Source organism: Miniopterus schreibersii, assembly GCF_964146895.1.
Source record: "Miniopterus schreibersii genome assembly, chromosome: 8".
Classification (NCBI taxonomy): domain Eukaryota; kingdom Metazoa; phylum Chordata; class Mammalia; order Chiroptera; family Miniopteridae; genus Miniopterus; species Miniopterus schreibersii.
The window spans coordinates 42,810,902-42,837,752 of NC_138109.1; the positions used below are offsets into that span (position 1 = coordinate 42,810,902).

General features: G+C 43.1%; 1 protein-coding gene across 3 annotated transcripts in view; it reads right to left on the reverse strand.

Annotated features, from left to right (window-relative positions):
- Positions 1-26,851, reverse strand: part of WLS (Wnt ligand secretion mediator) — a 133,612-nt gene that overhangs the window by 62,170 nt on the left and 44,591 nt on the right. For all 3 annotated transcript variants that reach the window (XM_081144444.1, XM_081144445.1, XM_081144446.1), the window contains exons 3-4: positions 8,371-8,495; positions 1,067-1,228 (exon numbers count right to left, since the gene is read on the reverse strand). In XM_081144444.1, coding sequence (XP_081000570.1) covers positions 1,067-1,228; positions 8,371-8,495 — 287 coding nt within the window. The remainder of the gene's footprint in view (positions 1-1,066; positions 1,229-8,370; positions 8,496-26,851) is intronic.

Consider the following 26,851-nt stretch of genomic DNA (forward strand, 5'->3'; position numbering starts at 1 on the left):
CTTAGATGCCCAAAGTTGAGATTGGTAAAATGTATTAAGGTAAATCTATATAGTGAAATAAATGCTAAGCAGTATCACAAAGTGTGCATGTGCATGTCTGTATTTATATATTATTATATATTTATATATAATATTCATTCACTGTACATATAAAATATTCACAATATAACATTAACATATTCACAAAATACCATTAAATTTAAAAAGCAAGGAACAAAAGTGTGAATTGAGCATGATCCCATTTTTTTGCACATGAAGGATTATATATGAATATATGTATAGAAAAAAAATCTGAAATCCAAACCTCAAAAGTGATTATTTTTATATGGTTGGACATTACAGTTAATTTTTATATTCTATGTTTTTACTTGTGCTTTTTTTTTTTTTTTTTTTTTTAAATATATCTTCATTGATTTCAGAGAGAGGAAGGGAGAGGAAGAGAGATAGAAACATCAATGATGGGAGAGTCATTGATGGGCTGCCTCCTGCACGTCCCCTGCTGGAGATCCAGCCCGCACAACCCAGGCATGTGCTCTGACCGGAAATCGAACCTTGATCTCCTGGATCATAGGTTGATGCTCAACCACTGAGCCATGCCTGGCCGAGCTACTTGTGCTTTTTAATTTTCTACAATAAATGTGTATTTCTTGTGTAACTATTTTTAGATTAAAAAAAGTTATCTCCTTACTCCATGTTCTAATTTTCCCCATTAAACAAAAGAACTGGAAAGAACCTAAAACACCACTGCTCCCATTAACATTTGTGCTTGCAAGTTGAAACATGTAAAAAAAAATTTGCTTTTATCTTGGTGTTATTCATTATGCAATTGTGATCATTATAACATCTTTGATGGGAGCAATTATTACATTATTTTCCATTTCTATAATCTCTCACACAAATTTATGATCCCAGCCATCATGGGTATGTGTTATTATTCCTATTTCTCAGATGAGAAGACTGAGGCATGGAGATGCCGAGAGTGAGATGTGAGTTACCTTCTAACACACGTGCTCCATAATCAGTGTTCTAGTACCACAGGCTCCCTGGGTCAATTCTATTCACTTACCACCAACCGAATATCCTTTATCTCCCCAATCCCAATGTTGATTTTCTTCTTCTCATTCACAGGCAGCCGGATGTTTAGAAGGTAGTACTTATGAGCCACAGACCCAATTTCCATGAAAGGAAGGACATCACACTCATAGTAACGGCCCTCATGCTCTGGGGTCTGGAAGAAGAACAGAGGTTTTGAGGGAGGTCACTATTTCCAATAGACTGTCTGAACTGTCTTATCTTTGCCTCCTATCACGCATTCTAAAAAGATAATGCTTAAAGGTATACCTTAAAGAGGTACAGATAATAGGGCACACTGGAGGCATAATATCCACGGGCTGCCCTCCCCCTTAAAAAAATAATCTAAAAACCAAAACCCACTAGCCACGTTTGAGGTAGAACCTAAAATGTTAGGCAAAAAGCAGAAATCTCTTCTCTCTCTTTCCGCTTTTCTCAGGGTTTTCACCCTCATTTGAGCCTCACAATCAGATTCATCTGTTCTACCAGGTCTGCATGCTTTTTATTTGCAGCCTATCAGTGGAAACCTGTAGGGCTCTGTGGAACAGTCAATTTCTTAAATGTTCAGGAGGAAGCCCTTGCTGATATTCATCAGTCTTAGGTAATGGCTAGTTACTTATATGGTTCTGGCCAGCAAGAGTTGCTGAAAATATCTGCTTTTTATTGATTTGAAAGAAAAAGAAGCAACTCCAGGAAGCCTTGCAATTTGGGGAAGACAGAAAGGGATGAAAGGTAATAATGGGATTAGTTTGAGACGCTCATGTGGAATTTTCTACCCCAAAGCTCCTTAACTGCCCAAGAGGCAAGATGAAAGGAGCAGGAATTTTAACTAAATAAAAATTAATCCCAGTTTCTAAAAGAAGACTCTTACACTTCCTGCCAAATAACTGAAGAGGTACAGCCCCGGGCATGGCAGTGGGAGACTGGAGAGTAGAGGCACCCGTCATTTTGAAAACTAAATTCCGCTCCCCCTCACCAAGACTTCTGGCTTTGTGTCCCTGCCAAGGGGTAGGGGTGTGGGGTAAATATGGGCATGTGGAGGCATCAGCTTTAGCAGCCAGGGACTTTTTCCTGATAAAAGAGATGAGTGTCCAGCCATCAATGTTTTATGCCAGCTTCAATGTTTGCTGATCAAGTGACAGGGAAGACCTAAGTATGTTGTTCCCAAGCTTAAATTCTCAGGACTTCTATACTGTTCTGCATATCTTCAGAGTAAAACGTCTAGTGGAAAAATCAGAAAGAAGGTAATGAGTCTATAGTCTAACTAGTGTATGAAGAGTCTCTTGTCCCTTCTGTGATCTTAGGGAGTTCTTTATTGGAGAGTCAGAGCTTAGGATGCAATAAACAGACCTCTATAGAAAGACAAAAGACACATGACAAAGGAGAGGTAGAGCAGGCAAATATCTGGCTTATACGTTTCCAATCTTCCATTCCCTACTCATGGCAGATGTCACTAATCAATCAGGATAGTTTTTCATCCTCTAAGGTTTGAGGGGCTCTTATCAGAACTACTAAGACAGGCCAGTAAGCAAGAACAAGCGGAACAGGGAAACTGAGACAGGCGGTTAAACAGCAGTTTGCAGCCACCTAGTAAATCCTATATTCCCTAAAGCAGGGAATAAATAAAATGCTTGAGAATAAATTGTTTGCACTTGTCCTCTCCAACCAGAGGGTAAAGAGCTTAAATCATCCTACTCAGGGATACAGCAGAAATCCAATTAGTGCCATTTGCCAATCATACTCAAGGACAGATGAAGTTAAGAGAATAAACCTCATTGTGGTACATCAGCATAAAGCTGATGAATATTCTATTGAGATCCTCCCCTAAGACCTCCCCTAAACACCAACCTTTAAAACCCCTCAAAACAAAGGTTCCAGCAAACGCTCTCCCTCCCAGGAGCATGCTAGCACCTCCTCCCACTTCTTTTCCCACAGGCATGCATCTCCTAAACTCTAAGGGAACCCGTGAGACTTGCAACCAGGGCAGCAATGGGCAGTGGCCGTTCATCCCAGGCAAACCCCCTGAACCTGTCCCCAAAGCCCCCTTTTCTCTGACTTTATTTTTTTTAAATATATCTTTATTGATTTCAGAGAGAGGGAGGGAGAGGGGGAGAGAGAGAGACAGAGAGAGAAACATCAATGATGAGAGAGTCACTGACAGGCTGCCTCCCGCAGGCCCCCAACTGGGGATTGAGCCCGAGACCAGGGCATATGCCCTCACCGGGAATCGAACCACAATCTCCTGGATCATAGGTCGATGCTCAACTGCTGAGCCACACCCGGCTGGGCTTTCCTCTGACTTCTTAGTGAGCCAAAGTAGACCAGCCTAGGCTCATTTCCCCAGCCCTTTCTTGTTTCTTGTTTCACATCCCTAGCTTTAATAAATGTACTCTGAAATTCACCTGGACTCGTATTGTAAAATTTTTCCTGCACGTAGTCAAGAACCCACACACTACCAGCTGGCCCTAGGCAGACCCGCTCAGGGCCAGTTCCCCTTTCCGGTAACACTACTGTGGTAGGCAGTTAGACAGACACGGGCAAAGCAAGGACCATGGGCCAGGTACAGGTCACCAGGGTGGAAAGCCCTGGGTGCCTAGTAAAGGACAAGTGTAGGGTGGGATCTCATCCCCAGGGTGACCTTTCCTCCCCTAGCATATTGTTATTCATGTGGTTTGGATCCCCTGACCTTTCCTCTCTAGAGATCTAGCCCTCAGTTGTATTTCAGATCCAGGCCCAGAAAAGCAACAAAATCAGACTACTGACCTCAGGACCAGCTGCACTGAATAATGACTCCTGCCCTGGCGCCGACCTAGACACTGAATCAGTGAAGACCACAACCCTGAAAGGACGCACCTGAAAGCTGCTAAATATTCTATTGAGATCTTCCCCTGGAACCTCCCCTAAAATCTCCACCCTTAAAACCCTTAGGAGGAGGACCCAGAGTGCTTTTCCTCCGGGAGCATGCCTGTCCCTTTCCCACCCCTCCTCTTCCTCCTCCCTCCCCTCCCCCCTCCCCCCAGGCTCATTACCATTAGCTTCTTCACTCCCAAGCTCCAAGGGCCCTTCCTTTACCTCTATAACTTGTTTCCTAAGCTCATTTCTTCTACAAATTATTTCTTCTACCTCTGGATTTTTACAAATAAATGTTCTCTTGTAGTTGGGAGTCTTGGCTCTGAATTCTCTCCTAGCTGGAACTCAAGTACCGAGGTTGCTGAACCCAGGTCTGGTCTGACCCCACTGGTCTGACACCTGGTGCCTTTCCTGCTGCTTACAGCACTACCAGTTGATTAGACCTGGCTTATGGAATTAAAAAAAATTCTTCTGTAGAAAGAATCCTGCTTCTTACCCAAACTTCATCTGCAGGCTGGATGATTCTTCCTGTATAGGTTGTTTGTCTCTCCTCCCTGCTCCTTTCTCTTTCTTATACTTACAAATCAGGGTTAGTATTAGGCCTCTGCAGGAACAACTGAAAATACCATATAGGCTCTAATTCAGCCTCAGATGAAGCTGCATTGAGGATGCTGATGACCCTCTGTGGTAACAGCAAGAAGAGGGTTTTCTGATGTGTTTCCAATCTGAGTCTTGTTTTATTTCTAGAAATTGAGAGTTTGAGGGGGAAGGGACAAAACTTTATTTAGTCTAATGCCACTGACTTGATTATACAATGTGCCCATGATGCCCAAAGTAACAGTATTGGGTTGAGGGCATGGGTCTTCCAAGTCCAGCTCTGATGGGAAAGAGGTTACTTGAGTACAGCAGGAGGAAAGGAATGACACTGCCTTAGGCCTCAGACATGCCTGAAGGCAGGCATTGTGCTGTGATAATGGAAGGCAATGAACTCCAAGCCTGGAGACTTACTTTCCAGCCGTGACCTTGCTCCTTGCTGGGAACCTTGTGATGGTCATCTACCTCATTTGGCCTCACTTTCCTCACAAGTAAAACAAGAAGGTAAAATAAGAGAGGATAATGCTACCAATCCATGAGACAAATCTATCTAAGTTTAAGAAATTATACACACTGGATTCTGGGATCCTGGTCTGGCCTATCTGCCTCCAAGACAAACTCACGTATCCTACTGGGGACTTTTCCTCATGCACAGAAGTTTGCCTCTGCCAGTATTTAGGGCATTTAGACAGAAAGACACTCCTCCCTCTCTCTGCTTTCTCCCATCCCCCTCAGCCCTCCCCCAACTCCTGCATGAGACTGATTAATTAGGACAAATTACAGCAGGTGGCAACTTGACTTTTTTTTTTTTTAAACTTCACAATCCACCAGGGACTAAAAAGCTTTAAAGCAATTTCTCATTTAATCTTCAGACTCAAGACTAAATTTTACTGCAATCAAAAAGCATAGATTTGATGATTCATTTCCTTCACACTTTTCAAGGTTTAATATCTTTCTTGAAAGGGATCAACACATCCTAAAGATAATTAAGCAACCAACATTGAGGAGCAGTTGCAGGCTTCTTAATGACTTCCCCCTCACTCTGCTTCTCAGTGCCCTCCAAGTGTATAAGTAAGGTGAGAAATGACTTTTCCCTTTTCTGAGGATGAAATTCCATATCCCGAAGCTTTATATCCTTTAGCTTAGATATCCAACCAGTCTCACCTCTGAACGATGCAGGCAACTTGCTGTGACAGCTAGAAAGTTTTTAATTAGTTTTCTTCATTGCACACAAAGATCTGAAAATGTTAGATATTTCTCTCTCCTGCTACCTCCAGTTTCTCTCTACCATTCATTTTTACCCACTGATTGCCCCCAACGGCCTACCCAAACAATTCCAGATGGCTTTTTGTTGGGGGGGGTGGGGTTATATTTGGCACTTAGCAAAGGGTCCAGGGCAGTGGCTCTCAAACTTTCTCAAGCTTAAGAAAAGAAACTGAAATCCTCTTAAGCCTGGTGGTATGGCTCAATGGTTAAGCATCGACCTATGATCCAGGAGATCAGGGTGTGATTCCTGGTCAGGGCACATGCCCCGGCTGTGGGCTCAATCCCCAGCAGGGGGCATGCAGGAGGCAGCCAATCAATGACTGTCATCATTGATGTTTCTCTCTCTCTCCCTTCCTCTCTCTGAAGTCAATAAAGGTATATTTAAAAAAAGTTGAGAAAAAAAAAAAGAAATCCTCTTAAAACACAGATTCCTTGCCCCTACACTCTGAGATTTTTGATGTAGTAGGTTTTCGGGAATCTGCATTCCCTACAAGCTCTCAGGTGATGCTGTAGCTGTTGATTCTCAGACCATACTTTCTGTAGCTCTGGTCTAGGAAACCTGGGAGAAGAGACTTAATAAATGTCAGGTACCCCAATAGGTGCTTATGCTCATGAAAGTCCTAGTGGCCCATCTGATTAACATCCCCTTTCATTCTCAAACATGTCCCAGACTAGATGTTAAATGAAAGGGCATCCTGCTTATGTTCACTATCTCATCTAGTCCTTATAAAGACTCCCACAGCAGGCATTATTATTTCATCTTGCAGAAGAAAAACTGAAGCTCAGACAGATTATGTTTGAGTAAAGTCACGCAGACAGTAAGTGATACAGATGCTGTAGGCAGTTAGACAGACGTGAGCAGAGCAAGGATGATGGGCCGGGTACAGAAGGTCACCAGGGTGGAAAGCCCCAGGTGCCTAGCAAGGGATAATTATAGGGCAGGACCTCATGCCCAGGGTGACCTTTCCTCCCCTAGCAGTAAGTTTGCCTAAGGTCATGGGGACAGTAAGTGATACAGCCTGGAACTGAAGACAAGTATGTTTTGCTCCAAATCCATGCTTTTAACTTATGTTAATACTGTGAACCTGCCCCATCTTAGTCCTCTTGAGGGTAGGATGGGCAGGGCGGGGGCATGGTACTCAGAGGCTTCAACCTGCGGTTCTTACCATTCCACGCGGAGCCCCAACTTCATAGTTATAGGCAAAAGCAAAGATAGGAAAGGCCAACGCTAGGAGAGGAGAGGAGAGGAACTCAATCAAACAATGGAGTGGGTACTAAGAAGCTGTCCAAATCCTTCAGGAGGAACTGATCTGGAGATGTCACATGACAAATGACATACTCAAGAATGTGCTCCTGCCTGGCCGGGAAAACTCAATGTGCTCCTGCCTGGCCAGGTGGCTCAGCGGTTGAGCATCGACCCAGGATCCGGTTCGATTCCCGGTCAGGGCCCATGCCCGGGTTTCAGGCTTGATCCCCAGCAGGGGGTGTGCAGGAGGCAGCCGATCAATGACGATTCTCTCATCATTGATGTTTCTATCTCTCTCCCTCTCCCTTCCACTCTCTGAAATCAATAAAGACATATATAAAAAAAAAAAGAACATGCTTCTGTAGTCTACACTTTCACACACTTCACACAAAGAAAGTGAGAGTCTTTCTGTACCTGAAGGGCCATCAGAGATCACCTACTGTTGATGGTGCACCACGTCAACACCCCTTGAGCAATGTGAATAACCATGAGTAACAGTAACTATGGCTCCATTTCACCTTCACAGAGACTTTCAAGAGCAGGTGGTAAGTAGGGCTGAGGGTGAGGGGTCAGAATGCCAGGGGAGATGTGTATGAGGGCAGCACTTGGCTTTTGTAAGGGGCCTCCAGTTAATTCTTATTTGGTCCTTTAACCATCAAATCCCACTATCCTCAGGTCACTGAGTCCATCTTTGGGCCTTTGCCCCAAAGAAAATGTCTCCCTATTTTCTTTCTCTTTTTTTAAAAATATATCTTTATCTCCTGGATCCTAGGTCGATGCTCAACCGCTGAGTCACGCCCGGCCAGGCTCTCCCTATTTTCAATGCAGGATAGTAATCTCTCTCCCATGGGTAGTTAAATGAGTCCTCCTGGAAGAACCAGAGTAGGGAGTCTTAAAGATAGTTTAGAAGACTGAGGTCCTCTTCTTGTCTGTGGTCACTGGGATTTTTAGTCTTCATACCTGCACATTAACTTTGGCAGCAAAGAGCTGCCTAAGAAACAGAAACATAGACATAGCATTGATCCACTATCAACAGATTCTTACACCTTAAAGTAACTTAGCAACATTCTTCAGACACATTCAGCTATTAACCAAAGAATGAAGAATTTATTTTTATGGAAGTATTTCACAGAAACTAAATAACTTCAGACAGACATTCCTTCTATGCTTCCCTCCTTTGCAGGGACATGAAATATCTACATGGCCCTCTACTAAGACAAAGGATACTATGGGTCATGCATGCTAAGAAATAAGGAACATCTCTGTTAATTGTAAAGCAAATCTTTCCACGTAGCTAGAAACCAAATAAAAACTCCATCAACTTAGACACCAAGGAATCCTACCTTGGGGGATGTGAAGGTACATTTGAGTTTCCGGGGCACTCTCTCATGGGCCATTTCAGTCCATTCGGCAAACATATCATCACGGTAAGCCAGGGAAACATCCATAGAAACTTCTGCATTTTCTTCTGCAAGAGAAAGTACTCACAATTCAGAAATGGCTTTGGACACAGTTCAAAAATTCTTATAGGCTCTGCCGCCAAAACCAACAAGACAAAAGAAATATATTAGTGCCTATCAAATCCCAAATCTGAAATTCCAAACCTGAAGACTTAATCATAGGGCGAATGTCCAGCAGGGCGTTGGGTCCCCTTCTGTAACTGCCATGCAGAGATGGGGGCCTCGCTCTCTCTGAGGCAGCTCAGATGGTCCTGCTCTGACAAGTTCAGCATTTGTCCTCCTATAACTTGCGCTACTGATCCTAGGTCTGCCCGCAGGAGTCACATGGAAGGTGAGGTCCTTCTTTCACAGAAGTGCGTTAGGTCCTGAAAGCCATAACTCACCTGCCTGTGTTTTCTCTCCTCCCTCTTCCCTCAGAAACATGATTTTTCCACCCCCCTCAGAGACATTATTCAAGTACTTTTAGTGCTTCCTTCTGGACATACTCGTCTGAAAGCACCCTTGCTAACATTACCCCCAATAGGTCTCAAATATATGATCTGCTACTTCTCTAAAATGTAAAACCCCTTCTTCATATTGTGTACAATGTTAATGTAAAAGATGAAGGGTCCTCCCTGCCACCCCGGCAAAATTAATGACATACACAGGTAGGAATACATTAAAGAGCACATAACTGTACAAATGAATGTTCACAGGTTCTCCCATATCAGTAAGGACCATAAATAGGTTTAACTCACCACAGAACTTGTTAAGGAGTTTAGATTAATAAAAATTGCATCTGTTTTGTACTACGTTAAACAAGTTCAAGAACAAAGGGGTTGTAAGGGGAATACAAAAAGCACAGGAGACATTTCCAAACGATTGGAGAGCCAGCGCCCACTGGGGCTATGAGACTCTCCTCAATTCTATGCTCTGGAATCTGATTACACAGAGGTCACAGGGGAACTGATAAGAATAGCTGCCGTCTGGAAATTTAGGGCTTTTCTACCACCGGCCCAGTGTGGCTTCAGGTCAATTTGACAGTGTTGTAAATCCCAGCTTCTCTGAAAAAGTCCAGGAAGAGAAAGAAATGATGCACAGAAGAAGAGATCTGAGGTCATTCTGTTGTAGATGAAATCCTCCCAGAACACTGGAGTCTCTATCAGTATTTAAACCTCAAACATGGTGAATTGGCTACCTGTGTCTTCCTCTTCCTCCTGAAATCACACACATACACACAACAGAAAAGGAAAGCAAAGGCTATTAATTCCCAAAGGAAAAAACTGTAGATAAATGAGTGGGCCAGAGATTTCAACAAATTTCTTACAGATGAAAAACAGATATAGTAGGGTTTCCTGACAGCCACAGAGACAGGCACAGCCTAAACTCCCAGAGAAGGGGTATTCTGGGAAAGTGAGCCAACATGTCCAATAGACCCCCAGGCCATTCTTAACTTGAAAGCACCAGATGTGGCAGAAGACAGAGGTGAGGCCTGGTGCTGACAACAGGGTGACTGGGAAGGTGTGTACACAGGATCGCTGGACCCCCAGTTCTCCTACATCTTCCCATCACCCCACAGTCCGAGGGGAGACTCTAGACTTGAGGACACCAGGCAATGCAGAGAGCCAGAGCTGAAAATGGGGAAGTCTGTAGAAGAAACTGTGGGATGCCCAGCGGGGCAGAAGCAATGCTTTATGTTTGCTTATCTGCTAGGTTAGGGGCTACAACTGCTCTTTGCTGGGCAGCTTCAGTGCTCAATAGAAAGAATTGGCCAGAGCTTCAGTACTAGGCACCAAGAGGTGTCTGTTTTATTTCTAACTAGGATTAGAAATTGGGGCTTTCAATCTGTTGAAAGTGTACTTCCAGAATCATAATTGCTCAAGAATACAAATCTGAAAAGCTGTAAAAGAAGTTATCAATTCACAATTTGGGCTTCTTGGAGCACTAGGGTTCAGAGCAGCAATGGCTTTAGCCACAGGCAGGAGGGGCCCTTCATGTGGGCCCCACACTTATAAAAGGTCCAGCTCTGTCTGGCCCTTTTCCAGTTGTCCCCTTGCTCACAGGATGAGAAAACCCTAGAGAAGGGGACATGCCCCCCCAGAGCCTAACCCACCCCCCTACTTCTAGACCAAGCTCTAGGAACTTGGGACCCCAGAATATCCTACCTAGATAGCTCTGAGTCTACATCCACAGCTGGGTTGGAGGGGACCCCTTCCCCACATCTGGCCTCTGAGGGGGAATTACACAAGCATGTGTGCACCCCTGGACTCAGGAGTGGTCAAAGGCTGCTGTTTGTAAGAGGCTGTAAAAAGAGGTTGTGCTTGGAGGTTGGGGTATCCACACACAAGCACATAAGACCCCTCTCTATACAGGATGGATCCAGGGGAGGGGACAAAAGGCATCTAGGGGCCCACACTCCCTGGTCAGTCACATTTTGGCACAGAATTCCAATGAATCCAAGAATCCTAAATTCAAACCTGGTCTTCCAGTCCATTATGAAGGCAATTTTGTTACAACTGGATAATAGAACTTATCGTAACAATTTGTTGGCCTTACTCATCACTTTTAAATATGTAGGTATGTGGCAGCCATACCTTCATAGGTGCTCTTGCCCTGGGCCCCACAAATATTAGGGATGGGCCTGATTCAGAACAGGGGCCTCAGAGGAGCTAGACAGGTTTGCCTCCTGGCCTGCTCCCAGCGTTGTTACTCCCATCTGCTGGGAATCCCCGAACGGTTTTAAAATGTGCTTGAAAAACAAAAATTTAAAACACTGTTTTCATGTACAACTTCTCCCTATGAAGCCCCTGTGACTTCCTTGCTTTCATTTAATCACCTAATTTAATTTTCCCAACAACTCTATTAAATGGGCATGGGTATTTCCTTTTGATTACGGAATAAACTAAGGTCCTCAGATATTAAGTAACTTAAAAGTCATAATGATTGTTGGTACATGAGAGAACTATTTTAAAATTGTCTTAAAAGACAGTCATCTTTTTTGTATTGCTTCAAGAAAACTGGCTAACTTGTGATGAAAGAAGCCCCTCAAACTAGTCACAGAATATGTATATATAAGTCTTTTTTTTTTTTTTTTAAATTCCTCATCTGAGGATATTTTTTCCATCACCTTTCAGAGAGAATGGGAGAGAGAAATATTGATGTGAAAGAGACACATTGATTGGTTGTCTGCTGCACGTGCCCCGACCTGGGCCGGGGATCGAGCCTGCAACTGAGGTATGTGCCTTCAGTCCACAGGCTGACGCTCCAACCACTAAGCCAAACCAGCTAGGGCTGAATATATGTCTTTAATAAAAACTTACAGTCCTCACAGCCATCCTATGAAGAAGAGATTATATAAATTGCCCTAGAATACTAAAAATACACAGTAATACACTGCAGTAATAGCAATACAATGGCAGAGGTGGGAATTAAACCTTGATCTGGATCAGCCCAGAGCCCCACTACCCTCCACTACCTTTGTTGGGAGAAACAAGCAGAATTCAAAAGAAACTTAACAGTTGAATCAATCACACTGTGTGCAAGGGGCCACTCAACTCTGGCAAAACACCCTTTGCAGATTTCTATAGGAGAGAAAATATGCAGTGTTCCTGGGAAGCTGCAAACATGGCCCCTCATGTATCTGGAATTCCCTAATCTGAGCTTTGATGGGGAGAACTGCTGAAACCTACACAGCACCATTGCAGAAAATGGACTGGAGAAGCATGATGTGATCCAAACAGCAAGGAGCTGGGAGCCTGGGGACACCTGGGTTCATGCCGTGGTTCTGCCCTGAACTACAGGTGTTGTCAGGAACAGGTTTGCATGGGGACTAAGCCCCGTCTGCTGGTGGCAGCTGCTTTTAGCTCTGGTCCATATACATCACGAGGCAGTAAAGGTTGTTCTTACCAGACCGAGTGATGTTTCATAATAGCTCTAATTCGCTAAAAACAAAAACTAAACTAAAACAAAATGAAACGCAATCTCTGTGCAGGTTAGCTAACAAAACCTGAGGCAACCTCCTGAGTCACTCTGTGGAGGGGACACTTCTCACACTATCCCCAGACCACCATTCCTTCCTCTCCATTCCACCATTGAGGGAAGTTTCTGATACTGTTCATGAACTTGATCACATGATCTGCCTAATCCACACACATCACCTACTTACTTCCTAGGTAGTTTGAGGCAGGTGTTAGCATTCCTGTTTGTGAGGCGGAGAAGACAAGGCTTGAAAGTCACACCCCTAGAAACACTGGACTCAAGCTTCTAGTGCTTCATGGCCTACAGTCTTACAGCCTTTTCCTGTCTTTCATGGGGTCCTTATAAACAGAAACCACAGGGAGAATAGCCAGTTCGAGTGACCCACCAGCCCTCCTTCACCGGATGTTGCAATATCATTCCAGGACAAACACTTAGGTTCCTTATCTGTTGGAATAAGACTTGCCTTCTAGGATTTCGTGATCACTAACTTAATTACTGCATCAAAAATTCTTAGAGCAGTGCAGAAAACATAAAAAATTAGCGATTATTATCATTTTATTAGGGACGTGAAACTCTCATACTTACCTTTAGCTCAAAATAATTACCAGGTTCCAGAAACATGGAAATTTCCACTATACACCCCTATCCAAACCTGGAACATAAAACTCGGAAACAGGAAAGCACTGGGCCAAGGAACCCAGCAAAGCTGTGAAGTCAGACACCTGAACCATTTTCTCTCCTGCCTCCAATGGACTCGGAAATGAAGTTCAGCTTTAATGACTATGTTGCATATAATAAAACACCAGTTTCATGACTCCTGGGATACTGTGTGGGTAATACTCCCCTCCCCTGCATCACCACCCCCAGAGATTATGAAAGTGAAGGATCCAATTTGGACTGCCTGAGAGAATGGCAGGAAGGCCAAGGCTACCTCTGGCACCTAGAGAACCTTCCCTATAAAATAAGGACACTGGTTATACCAGTTCCATGGTGGAAAGCTGTAAGGTGTCAGCATAGGGCATTTATAGATTTGAAATGCACGGTTTTCCACAAAATACCAGACCAGTGGCTTTGCTATACTGTGGGCTGTCTAAGCTTCACTTTTCTTAAATGGCTTTGGAGACACATTTTGGTTGGGTGGAAAATTCATTCTGAATACTGGGAAGGGAGGTGTGGAAAGGCACTGTGGTTCTTCACACTTACTATTTCCATCCTGTTATGGGGGCGGTGCTCCAACATGAGGAAACCTGCACTCCAGAGTTCTGTAGGAACAGACCCAGATGGCAGAGTATCATTCCAGGTGGCAAGACCTGTGCCCTTCCATATTAGGAAGCACCAATCATATCCTTAGGAAGCATTTATCTCTGTACAACTGCTCTGCCCTGCATGAGAAAAGCCTTTGCCCATCAGTTTTCGGAAGACAAGTGGAAAGTTAGAGGAGAGCAAGTCCTTTGAATGAGCCAATAAATGATAGGGAGACAAATAGCTAGGAAAAAGTCTGAGCACCCCCATGAAATTAGGGCAGCTGCTGAATGTAAGCATGGCCCCTGGGGGCAGGGAGTGGATAGAATGAAATGATGAAAGATGAGGCTTCATTGAGGAAGTCATCAATATGCTTGTAACTTACACTTTAAAAAAAATTGTTTTCAATTACATTTGTTTTTAAAATTTTTTTATTTAAAAAATATTTATATCTTATTGATTTCAGAGAGAGGAAGGGAGAGAAAGAAAGAGATAGAAACATCAATGAGAGAGTCATTGATAAGGTTGCCTCGTGCACGCCCCCCCACTGGGGATCGAGCCCGCAACCCAGGCATGTGCCCAGATCTGGAATCGAACCACGATTTCCTGGATCATAGGTCGACACTCAACCTCTGAGCCACGCTGGCTGAGCTGCAATTACAGTTTACATTCAATATTATTTTGTACAGTATTAGTTTCAGGTGTTACTCAGCCTGAATGAAATCTTAACATTTATGACAGCAAGGATGGATCTAGAGGGTATTACGCTAAGTGAAATAAGCCAGTCTCACACTTTTTGAAATGGGCATTTGTCAGCTAGAACAGTACAAAGAGTTTGGGGCCATAGAGATCTGTTTTTGAATCTTATCTTTATGTCTTTCTAGCTAAGTGACCTTGAATAAGTCTCAGATTCCACCTCTGCAAGATAGAAATAGTGAGACCAACTTCCCAAGGCTGTTGACAGGACCACTTGGCACATAGGCACTTAAAAATACTAGTTCCCTTTCCATCCAGTCCCGTGATAGTTAAGTTATATTGTTGACCAATTAACTGGAAATAATGGGGAAAAGGGGAAGGATAAGAGGAAAAAAAAGAATTATTTTATGGTTGTCAAAGGTTCCCTGAGAAACCTTGATTTTCCTGGGCCCTTGCCCTAGGGTAAAAAAACTGAAGAGGTTTTGAAATGCTCATATGCATTCCTACATTCCATAGGGGAGCCTGTCAGTCCCCAGGGTTTGTTTGGGTAACCTCTGAAGGAGGACACCCAGACCAGCCTCCTCACAGCCTCCAGCAGACATATAATCTGGAGTTATTTATGCCACGGTTCCTTCCTCAATCAAAAACTCTCTGACCTGGCTTGTATTTTCTTGATGCTTTTAATTAAGGAAATAACAAAACAAACCCTGTCCTCTATCCATGGTTAGGTCTGGCAAAAATGGACTCAGCTAATTATAAATTTGGCCCTGGTTGTTTTCTTAAGATGCCCTACAGTGTGAGCAGTTATGAAAATGAATTGAGTACAATTATTTCGCAAACCAGCCTAACAGTTTAGCTCACATTACCTCTCTCGTTTGTCCCCATCACATCAAGCATTTGCATTGTGGAGAAATATTTTCCCCATGTAAGAAGACCTTTTTCTAAGCATCATCAAAATGGTCCCTTGCTATGTTCTGAAGCAATACCTCTTAGGCAAAGTCAGCTGTGTGTAATAAAATACCAGCCTATGAAACATGATTAGGATGGGGGGAACATGCCTCACATCCGGCCCTTTGCAAAGTGGTATCTCAGTTAGAAAACATTCACTTATCCTATTGTACCCTACTGGACTGCTAAAGGCTATTCATTTGGACAAGGAGCTGGGACATCAATTGTTCCATAAGCAAATGAATCTGAAGTACCACAGAATATAGAAAAACTACATCTGTAGGTGCTCAACAGGTTGGAGAATAGCTCTCTCCCCTTTTAACTCAGCATACTTGCTTTGAGGGTGTCTCATCTGTTCCTGGGATGCCAGCCACCTTCTCAGGTTCAAGCTTTCCTCCTGAATTTCAAATTTCCATGCTCACTTCCCATTAGGTGTCTCTACTGTATGTCCATGGTTCAGAAAGCCAACTCCCGTTTTGTCAATTTTCTTTGCTCATAACATCTTGAAGATGAACCTCCCCAACCCCGCACTACCTCTTGTTTAAGGCCACCATCATCTCGGGCCTAGAAGCCTTTATATTGTCCTCAGTCGAATGCTGAAACTCATTCAGTGTGATAAAAGACTAAGACTTGGCTCCCAGTGCTAACCTGGCTCCCAGGTTCAGATCTCACGAACCCCTTCCTAGTCCAGTCACCAAGGCTGGTCCCCTTAAATGTGGCCCACCATTGCCTCCAGCCATGGGAGATGGGGAAGAGCTCAGGCTCTGGAGAGAGACAGCCTGGGCCACTTGGTGCTTGTGCAACAGTGGGCAAGTCACTGAACTTCTCTGCCTATAGAATGGGGATAACAGTAATGCCCATCTCCTATGGTTCTGAGAATCAAATGAGATAACATGCGAATCACTCAGCACAGCCCTGGCATACAGTAAGCGCCCAGTAAATGCTGACTGCTATTTTAATGTTGCTATTCAAGGTTACCTACCCTTGGTGCACTCAGGGTCCCTGCTAACACTCCAAGGTTTTTAAAGGTACCCATGTTGTGAGGGTGAATTACCAAAGGGCTTCTTTTCTTCTGGGCTGCAGACAGTGCTTGGCATCCCCACCTGTGCTAAACTAATGCCTTTTCATTCCAGAATTCCGCAGATTCACTCCCACCTTCCCTCACCCCCGAAAACTCGACGAAGTGCCCCTGCTCTTGCTCCCACAGCATGCTGTGCGTCCAGCACTGTGACACTTATCCTACTGGAGGGCAACTACCTGCTACTGACCTGGATCTCTCTCCCTGTCCACCTCCCACTGGGATGGAGAGGGTGCCGAAAGCCAGGGACTGCCTCAGCCTTGTTCACAGCTGTATCATCCATGGTTTTATTGTTCACAGCAAAGTGGGGAAAGTGGGCATATACATAAATAAGTATAATTCCATGTGGGTAGTGCATAGAAATACACTTTATTAGAAATACATATAAAGTGCACAGTCAGCACAAAGTTGCCCAGAGGGCTAGGTACGGAGACAAGGAATGCCGCATGGACTAGATGACCTTGCAGCTCACCTCACCCAGACAAGGTGATGGTCCACTGTGATCCCAGTGAGTAAGAGTTCACTAGGTCACAAAGAAGGAGAAGGAATTACAGGCAGAGGAAGCCACATGGACAAAAAGTCATGGAAGCTCAAAATAGCATCGTGTCGTCAGGGAGAAGGGGTGGAGAGAATAGGCAAGGCCGGAGAGCAGGAAGGTGTAATGACAAAGGGAAGACGCTCGCTCCGAATGTTGCAGCATTTTATTTAGAAGAATGTTTGAGCAAGGAGATCTGGAAGCTCTGTGAGAGGCAGACTGGGATTTGGGGTTGGGTACAGAGATCTGGATGAAACTGAGCCCGTCGCACTTACAGTTCTCAGCATGTTTAAGATTATTTAATCTCATGGAAAATATCACCTTGTCTGATTTCCAAGGAATTAGAACTCAACAATTAACCAGTCTTTTCCTAACAATGCTGGAACATTCAGAACTATCCAGGCCAGCAAGTGTTAAAACATCGGGGAAACAAATGTGGCAGCAGCTCTTTCCTATTTGACCATAATCAACATAAATGTGGAGAGAAAACAATCTTGACAGCCAAGGGAGGAAAACACACAGTGGTTGCTTTGCTTTCTCCCCAGGATACCATCAGTGCACAGCGCATTTAGAATAGCTAATCTGATGGTTACGAAAATCTACCTGTCTCTGTCTCTCCCCACCCCCTCCTTCCTCCCTTCCTCCCTCCCTCCCTCTCCGAATGCAATTAGAGAAGAGAGCTTCATTCACACAGAATCTAAAAATAGATGACGGCAGAGTTCACAGACTGACAGCTGCATTCTCATACAGTAACCAGCAAGCGAAAGGGATGGCTAATTGAACTTAACAGCTTCCAAAACAAACAGTGCAGGAGGAGTCCAGGATGAAGGGAAAACACAAAGGTCACTTCTTCAAAGACCTGGAAGAGGAACGGGGGTCATTCTGTGGATTCTGTGGCAGTTTATCAGTCCTCCCAAATCCTGATGAAACTGGTTGAGTATTTTGCCCAGATCTGCCCAGAGTCCTTTACACAAGAGTTTTGGCAGATGAAGCTGCTGAAGGAATCCAAGCAAGTCAGGCAGAAGGGCCAGGACTTGCCCTTGTAACTTCTTCAGACACCACCTGGATACCCAGAAGCTGAGATTTCTCGATAAGATAAATGAGCACTTTTTCCCCCTTCACCGTATCTAGATTACACTCTGCTTAGCCCCAGGCAGAAAAAAAGGTTGTTCAGGAAATAAACATGCATCATTAAAGGGGAGAAACCAGGTGTCTAAAAGGAGTGACCCATTTCTTCCTCTCCTCAGCCTGCCCTGCCCAGGATTACAGTTGGGCTTCAAAAGAAACAAGGGAATGCTTGTGGACAGGAAGCAGATCCTCTCTGCAGCTCTCCCACAGATCTGTGTAGGCTCTCGGGGCTGCTGCCAGCCAGCTAAATGTCAGATCGCTGCACCCCAGCATTCCCGCACACACTCCCTCTATCGCCCTGGTGACTAAGCTGTTTCAACAGCTGTGTTATTGCTGGAGTCAGGCCAGTGTTACTCACACAGAGTATTTGTTTGGTAGGGCTTACAAGGGGAATGACAGCACTCAGCTTTGGGGGTTCCATTTGCAGATCAGGTCCTCCCCTTGATCCATCAGCCAGGCATTCCCTGGACCCCAGCTCTGGCGAGCACTGGGACAAGATTGGGCTCCCTTCCAGGTTTCCAAAAGGTAGACAGATTCATAATCCCACAAAGAGGGTGCAGAAGGCATGTGTGTCCGCGTGAGAGTGAGAAGGGATTATAATCAAAAACCATGACTCCCGGTTGAGCCCCGAAAACCTTCACTGCCACTCCCTCAGTACAAGCCACCCTCACTAGCAGGAGTGTTAAGCCCTTTCCCTTCTCCCTCTTCTCTCTCTGGCCATCTCCTTCAGTCTTTTCCTTGAAAGAACGTCTCTTTCCTTTTGGGTCGTATTGGCACCCCCTCTGCTTCTGTTGGTGTCTCCATGCATCTCCATAAACTTGCCCCTGAATGCTAAGTCTGGGCAGTGTCCTGGCTGCTCCTCCCTTAGCCAGTGGCCCTCCCCTCCGTCATCACATTGCTTATGATCATTTATGCTCCTATCACTTACGAAGCAAGATGGGCCTGTTGGCTTGTTCATCTCCCCCATATTTCCATGTCGCTAGTCTCTTTCTTAGCATAGTAGGCATTCCATTACTAACTGCTGAACAAACCAGCTCAACTCCCTTTACATTGAGCAGTGATGGGAGAAGGGAAAAGGCATTGTACCTGTCACCCTTTTTTTCCTGTTGACAGGATTAATTTCTATTTCTAGTCCATGATAAGCTGCATCCACCTAAGGGCCCTACCAGCTTGCTCTCCCTCCTAAGTTCTCACCCAAAGCAATAGGGCTACATTTTCTTAATATTGAAGAGATCATAGAAACATACATTTCTTATGAAGAGGGTCTTGTATTTTAAAAATAAATAAAACAATGATCCTTAACACCTCCAATTTTTGAGTCCCTACTATGTGCAGACATTTTCAGCCACACATAGACGCCAGGCAGATATAAATGATCACCTACAAGCACAAAATGAGGAAACCGAGACCCACAGTCACACTGCTCCTGTGAGAGGGAGGTAAAATATGAACTCAGGTTTGCCTGACTCCACAGCTCCAGTTCTTTCCCATCATGTCCTGAGTTAGGAAACCTGTTTCTTGCTCTAGGAAAGCCACTAATTAGCTGCACAGTTTAAGTAGGTTGGCTTTACATATTGTATTCTTTCTTTAGATACGAAAGTTGGATCCTATGACAACTAAGGTCCTTCTAGTTCCAACAGTTCATGAATGTAGAAATCTAAACTGCTACCAGCTATTTAACTGCCTTCTACACATGAGGCACTATGGCAAAAACAAAGCACAATAAAACAATTTCTGCCCTCAGGGCACTTACAATAGAGGTGGAGTGATAAGGGATGAAAACTTCAGTTTGACTAAAGTAAGAGTTAAACAGTAACAAACACAAAAATACCACAGTACATGGCAGTGGGGGAGAAAAAACACACAGTCTTAATTATAAAAGGACATTAGTGCATTTCAACAATGGTTTTGCCCCCTCCCCCTCAAATACCTTTGTGCTGCGTGCTGGAAAAGCCAGCTACCAGAAGGGATCACATCTGTTTCACGGGAAAGCTTTGTTTCTGACAAGTTTCGTAAAGGAAAAAGTAGGCTAGAACAAGCTTTTTATTTCCAACCCATCTTTTCTTAGTTCCCATGAATGAGGAGGAGATACAGATGAGAGCAGGCAGCCAGGGAGAAAAATAATATGGCTGGTGGTTCCTGACCTCCTGGATTCCTGCCGTCAGAGAAGCCGGAGAGGCAACATTTAATTGTGGAAAAACCAGCCTTGCTAGCCTCTTATCTTTTTCCTCTGTGACTTAAACCCACAATTACTGGCAACCCCTCGATTCCGAGTCACTCAGCTGGTGGTGGCAGCGATGGCTGTGCAGCTGAAAAGCAAAAGGGGAGTCAGATTTTACCTGCCTCCAAAGCCAGCCTTGTGCAAACAGCCCTAACCCAGCTTTATGACTTCTCCCATTAAAAAGTTCACAGATGCCCTCCCGTCGGGCATACCACCATGCAAGAAGTCCAGATGGAAAAAAAAAGAAAAGAAAAAGAAATGCGATTTCCAGCTGCTGTACAATTCAAAGGACAAGCTATGAGTCTCAAATCCTGAATTCCACATCTCATTTCAACACTAGATGCATGATTTTCAGTTCCTCTCCCGAAGGATCAAACTCCAGATTTCTTCGCCTGGTCATAAAGACAACTCACCAACTGACCCCTCTGTCTTTCAGGAGCTTATCTTTTCTCTCCAATATGGAATTCTTCTACAGCCTAACAAATGGGCTTACTGTCCTTTGCCTGTGACATGTTATTTCACAGCTTGTTAAGGGTAGAAAAATATGAGTGTTAGTCCTGACTTTCTTACCTGCAAACCAGGGGCCCTTGGAGAAGTCACTTAACTCCTGAGGTTGTCTCCCGTATACCTCTGCTCCCATCCTGAATTATTATTCTATTCTAAAATATTTTAATTTATATAGTAATATCTATTTTAAAAGGGTATGCTCCACTTTTTTAAAGTGCTGATCAACATGATATTTGGCACTCATGGAGTCTACCTATACCATGAGGTTGGAGCTCTTACCTTGAGATCCATAAACCTCTGAATTCCAAGGATGACTTTCAGGGCTTCAGTAGAAATATGAATACAATATGTGTGAATGGGGCCTAGTGTACATTTTTCTCCCAAGGTTGAGATCCTTCATCCAAAATTAAGAAGCACTGTCCTGAAGTAATGAAAGTCCTGTGGCAGTCTTCACTTAGGTCCTTGTTTTGTACACTCGGCCATGCTGCCTACCTTTCTGGGCTTCTATGTTCTTTCCAAAGCTCACATTCTTCTCCTCTGCTCAAGTCCAAAAATAACAATTCACCTTTATTGAGCATTTATTATGCACCAAGTGCTTAGTATGTAAGAGCCTCATCTGTATTAGTCTGTTTTAATCCTTAAGACAATCCTATAAGGCTGGTACTACTATTATCTCTATTTTATAGATGAAGACAATGAAGTATAAGGAAACTCAGAAACTTGCCAAAGGTCACATAATTTGTAAGTGGCAGACTGGGGATTCAGAGCAAACACTTTCACTTCACATAACAAAATGAGGCTGCCTTTGGACTACTTCTTTGCCATCAGATAGTAGATTGTCACAAGTTCCACCACCCCCTTTAAGACCCCACCCATAAAGACTCAAAAAATTACCTTCCAGTGAGCTAATCATTTCCCATCTGTGCTCATGGAGTACTTTGGGCACTTAGCACTGAATACATCAGTGCAATTTTTGTTTCTTTATCTCTGAACTAGACTGTGAGCTCCTAACTAATTATTTTGAGTACATCTTGAGTATTTACTGTGCCTGGAGCTGTGCTAGGTATGGAGACACAAAAATGAACAAGATACAGTCCCTGCCCTCAAAATTCAGCCTTGCAGAATAAAGAGAAGTAAACATAGAAGGTCCATGATGTTTTCTGAAACTGTGTTACGGAAGACTATCTTTGTATCTTAAATCCCAAGGAAAAAGAATGCCGGTACACAGTAGAAGCCCAATAAATGACTTCTGAATGAATGAATGAAGTTGGGAAGGAAGGCTCAGAAGCTGGGCTGTAAAATTAAAAGATCTACCATCCCTTTATGAAAACTCTTTGGGTATTTATACACTGACTCACCTAAAAACTGCTTCCTGTGTTGGTGTCTATGATACATTTTTTAATGTCAGACTAAAAATACACTTCCAGTACAGCAACCCTGTCTGCCTACCCGAGGACTAGAAATGAACACAGGGTAACACATAACAAAATAAAACAAGAAAACTCACTCATTTCAATACTAAGCTTACCCACTAACAAAGGGGAGTTCCATCCCCACTGAGAGGCGTCTTCTAAAATGGTTCACACTTGAGGGTCCCTGAAGTCACTTATTTACAAAGGTGAAGGGACACTCATGAGATTTTTATAGAGCCAAAGAATCTTAAGTGATTCACGGACTCTCTGCAAAAGAGAGTTAGAGTAGCTGGACCTTGGGGGTTGTCTAGTATAGTTTCCCACTCAGAACAGGAAGCTACTCCACAGCACTACTGACAGACTCCCTGTAGGATCCAGGCACAAGATCCCTTTCACTTATAACAGTCTACTTCCCAGCTGGGAGACCTTGCACAAATCAATGAACCTCTCTCATCTTTAGTTTCCTCATTCTGCAGGGGAGAGCTATTGAGATGATCAGATGAAATACAAGTAAAGCATGATTTGGTTGCAAATAACTAAATTTTACCCACACTCGCTTAAGCAGAAATTAGCTGGAAGGATATAAAGGTACCTCGAAGAACTCAAGGACAGAAAGTTCTGACAAGCTTGAGGGACCAGAACCAGGAAGAGAAGAAATCTGCCAAGAAGAAAGTCATCACTTGTAGTTCATCATAATTACACTCATGGTCCTTCATCTCCACTTTCTCTTCTCATCTGGTTGCAACCAACTCTCTCTGCTCCTCCACGCATGAGGTGAATTATGGCTTCCCAGATAGCCTTCAGGGCTTTTCAGTTTAAGGGCTAATGAAGACGGGCCTAGAAATATTTTTTCCAAAAAGAAAAGAGAATCTGATTATTCACCCTTGGGTGAAGGGCCCATCCAAATCCAATCATCTGAGACTAGGGGACTGACATGGTGGAGGCCCACTCTGAGGGAAGGAAAATAGGCAAGATCTGCAAGAAAATGGTGTGAGGCCAAAGCACATGGCTGGCAGCAAAGACAACCACCACCATCTCTGGAACAAAAGTACTTAGTAGCCCTGGATGGTGTGGCTCAGTTGATTGGAATGTCATCCCATACAATGAAAGGTTTCAGATTCGATTTCTGGTCAGGGCACATACCCAGGTTATGGGTTCAGTGCCTGGCTGGGGTGTGGATTGGAGGCAACTAATCAACATTTCCCTCTCTGTCTCTCTCCCTTTACCTTCCTTTCTCTAAAACCAATTAAAAAAAACCCAAAACCAAAAAACATATATTCAGGTGATAAAAAAAAAAGTACTTGGTAAAGGAATCACCACTCAAGGCAAGCTGTCACTGTGGTAATCATCATTATGACCCCCTCCCCCCACCAAACAGCTTCTGCTTGATTACTCACAGTGATAAGCTGCTCACTACTTAAAGACACACACAGCCTTTTTATTGCTGAACAACTCCAATTATTAAAATAATTTTCTATGTGACAACAACTTTTTTTAAGATACTAAATTTAAATATTTTCAATCTTCTCCCCAACCTTACTTTTAAGGAAAGCATAATTTTGCTTCTTAGGTCAGACCTGGGCTTTCCTTTGTGGTCATAATATGAATAACCAGTGAGGCAGGAAAGATTCACTGGACAATTATTTTAGGAAACAACCTAGACCAGAAAAATTAAAAACCAGAACTTCTTCTTCCCTTAAAGAATTTCTACTCCTTCTACTATTTACACTGACATATTAAAGCCAAAGTGGAACTGGAACCATTTCTAGCATCAATGTATAGACAGTAAGTAGATGTTGAAAGAAACGAATGGTTTTTTCCAGTGTGGAGTCCCTGGCACTTTTGAGAGTAGAATTCAGTCTTGTTTAACAAAGGATTTTCTTTCCCCCATCTAACTTTCTTTTGCTTTGGAAACCATAATCCAGAAAATAATTCTACTTCATATTTTCTAAGGTTATCCAAAATAAAAGTATAATTCCCTGTAAAATAACCTCACATTAGGTATGTGATGACTGACTGCATTTAAATAGTAATAAGAAAACTCAAAGTTAGAAGAGGCAGTAAAAACACAAAAACACCTTATATCCAGGGGGGTGCCATTCAGGAACCTGCTGCTGGCGGCTGCTTTGCTGTTCACATTTCTCATTGATGTCACCAGGCTTTTATTTTAGTAACCAGAATATACTTATTATGGATGCAAAGGGAATCTCATTTATATTCTAAACTCAGAGCAGGAAATGAGACACGTGGGTGATCTGCAGCTGTGGCACTATAAACAGGACCTGTCTACCCCCTAGTCTAGGTTCGAGACTATACTACATTCCCTGAACTGCACACAGATTGGGAAATTTTTAAAAATAGAAAAATACACTATTTTAGAAAGACTAGAACAGCTTCTGTCCAAAAATTAGAGGCCACTGTTTGGGAGAAGGCTCACTGACCCTGTACAGGGCAGTGTACTTGCTGCCAGGTACCATCTGCCTACCTACATGGTTGATATCCAGCGAGGAGATCCTGCTGTGTCCAGCCAGCTATGCTGCAGTGGGCAAGTGTCAGTGGTTTTAAGGTTTTTTTGATCTGGTAAATTAAAGGACTAGTCTTTAACATTTGAAGGTCAAGTACTAATTTGAAATCCTGACAAAAGCCACAAAACTCTTACTCCAAAAAGTTATATAAGTATATACAACTATACTTATATAAAATTTTACATAGCACATCAGGGGGCTCACTTGGTCCTTGAAATCTACCCATAGACTCCTGGTTGAAGATTATTAGACCAGCAGTACTCTAAGATGGCTTCCAGTGCTCAAAGTCTGCAATTACACAGCTCAGGTCTAGTAACAATTGCTACAAATTATTCAGCATCACAGATGAGTGTTAAGACTAGAGACCAAGCCAATACAATCTACTTTCCAATGTTAAATTGAGCAGTAAGCCAATGCACAAGTGGAAGAAGGTGGGAAGAACTGGATATAGTAAATTATAAACATTAGTTAAAAAAATCTTGGGAAAGTTTTAGAGGAGCCCAACTCTGTTTCCCAACTGGATTTTAAAATTTGGAATAACATAACACAAAATCATGGAGCCAGATAGAGAGACCCAGACAGTTTTAAAATGATGTCCAAGGGAAGGGCTTACCAATCATCACACCAAAATAAAACAAAGCCAAAGGCTCCCACACTCCTGCCAATATAAACATGTTCACAATGATTAATTCCAAAGTCGTGCCTGAAGATTCCCTCAAAGGGGAATCCATGAATGAGAGTGAACAAATATGATGTTCCTAACCTTCACTGCCCTGGTTAATCATCAAAACACAGTCAGTCTTCTCCCACGATTTTAGTTGTTTCTATTCCAAGTCAGCAGGTAAGACCGATTCATACCAGTAAATTCAGGTTCTAGCCTAAGAAAGACGACTAGCCATGTAAACCCACCTTGAACACTGAAACCTCCCTACCTTTATCCACCACCAGAAACCCCAAGCCACTTAAGTCTCCTGGATCTTTCTGGTAAATTTTGAGCTTTTGGGACTTATCTTTTTTTGAGGGGGAGATGTGTGAGGGAAGAGGGAAAATCTGAAGTTTTTATTTATTTCTGCTCACATTAATTCTGACTGAGATAGATAAAGAAATTTACATGGTAACTTTGAAAATCTTGGCGACTCCAGACTGTAATGGACAATATCTAATCAGAAATGTTTTTCTTATAAACCGAGATAGTAACATGCTCATGAATCAAAGGTCTCTGTTTGCAGGGAGTGGAATGGTAGAATTCTTTTACTCAGTAGTTGCTTCAACATATTTTGTTAAAAGAGGGTTATCTGATGAAGCATGAAATTCCAGTGGTGTGAATACCATATTACCAGTGGTCTGTTGTGTCACAGTGGTTGTAGTTTTGTGGTGTATGAAATCCTCTGCCCATTCAGACCTCTTTGTGGATGCTTCCTAAGAAACATCTGAAAAAAGAATTAAGACCCAAGACTCTTGCTGACGGCCAACAATAAGTTCACAAAAGGATTCCCTGACCTTCTTCTATAATTCACCTCTGATAATTTTGGATAATCTGACAGTTTATTTTTTACAGTTAACAGATTGTTCCTTCATTCTAATTGTTTTCATGTAGTATCTACTTAACATTCCCTAACAGGTGCACAAATGGAAGAGCACAACCCCTTCATAAAAAGTTTGGCAATTTCTCCCAGGACACTCAGCCATCTAACTTGAATATCAACTGGGTTATAGTATTATTTTGATTATTATTTTTACTTTTACTAGAAATAAGTTTTACAGAAATGTCTTCAGTTTGAGAAAAGGAAAATTACTTGTCATTTATATAGAAATATGTGAATCTATCACTTTATGTATTCATTTGCTATAAAGAAACAAGCAAGTAGGAAGTAGGACTTAACATTCAACTGTAGAGTAAGGCACAGGGCTCAAGGCAAAACAACAACTTCATAACCTAAGAACAGAACAGGCACCCTGGCTCTCCCCACCACATACCATTTACCAGTATTTCTTCAGCCTAAGGGATTTTTAAACCTGTGAAAATCTGAGATTTACTACTCAGTGCTGAGCAATCCATCTTGAGGCTTTCTGCCAATGAATCTCAGCGCTTCTGTTTCCATAGCCTATAGATTT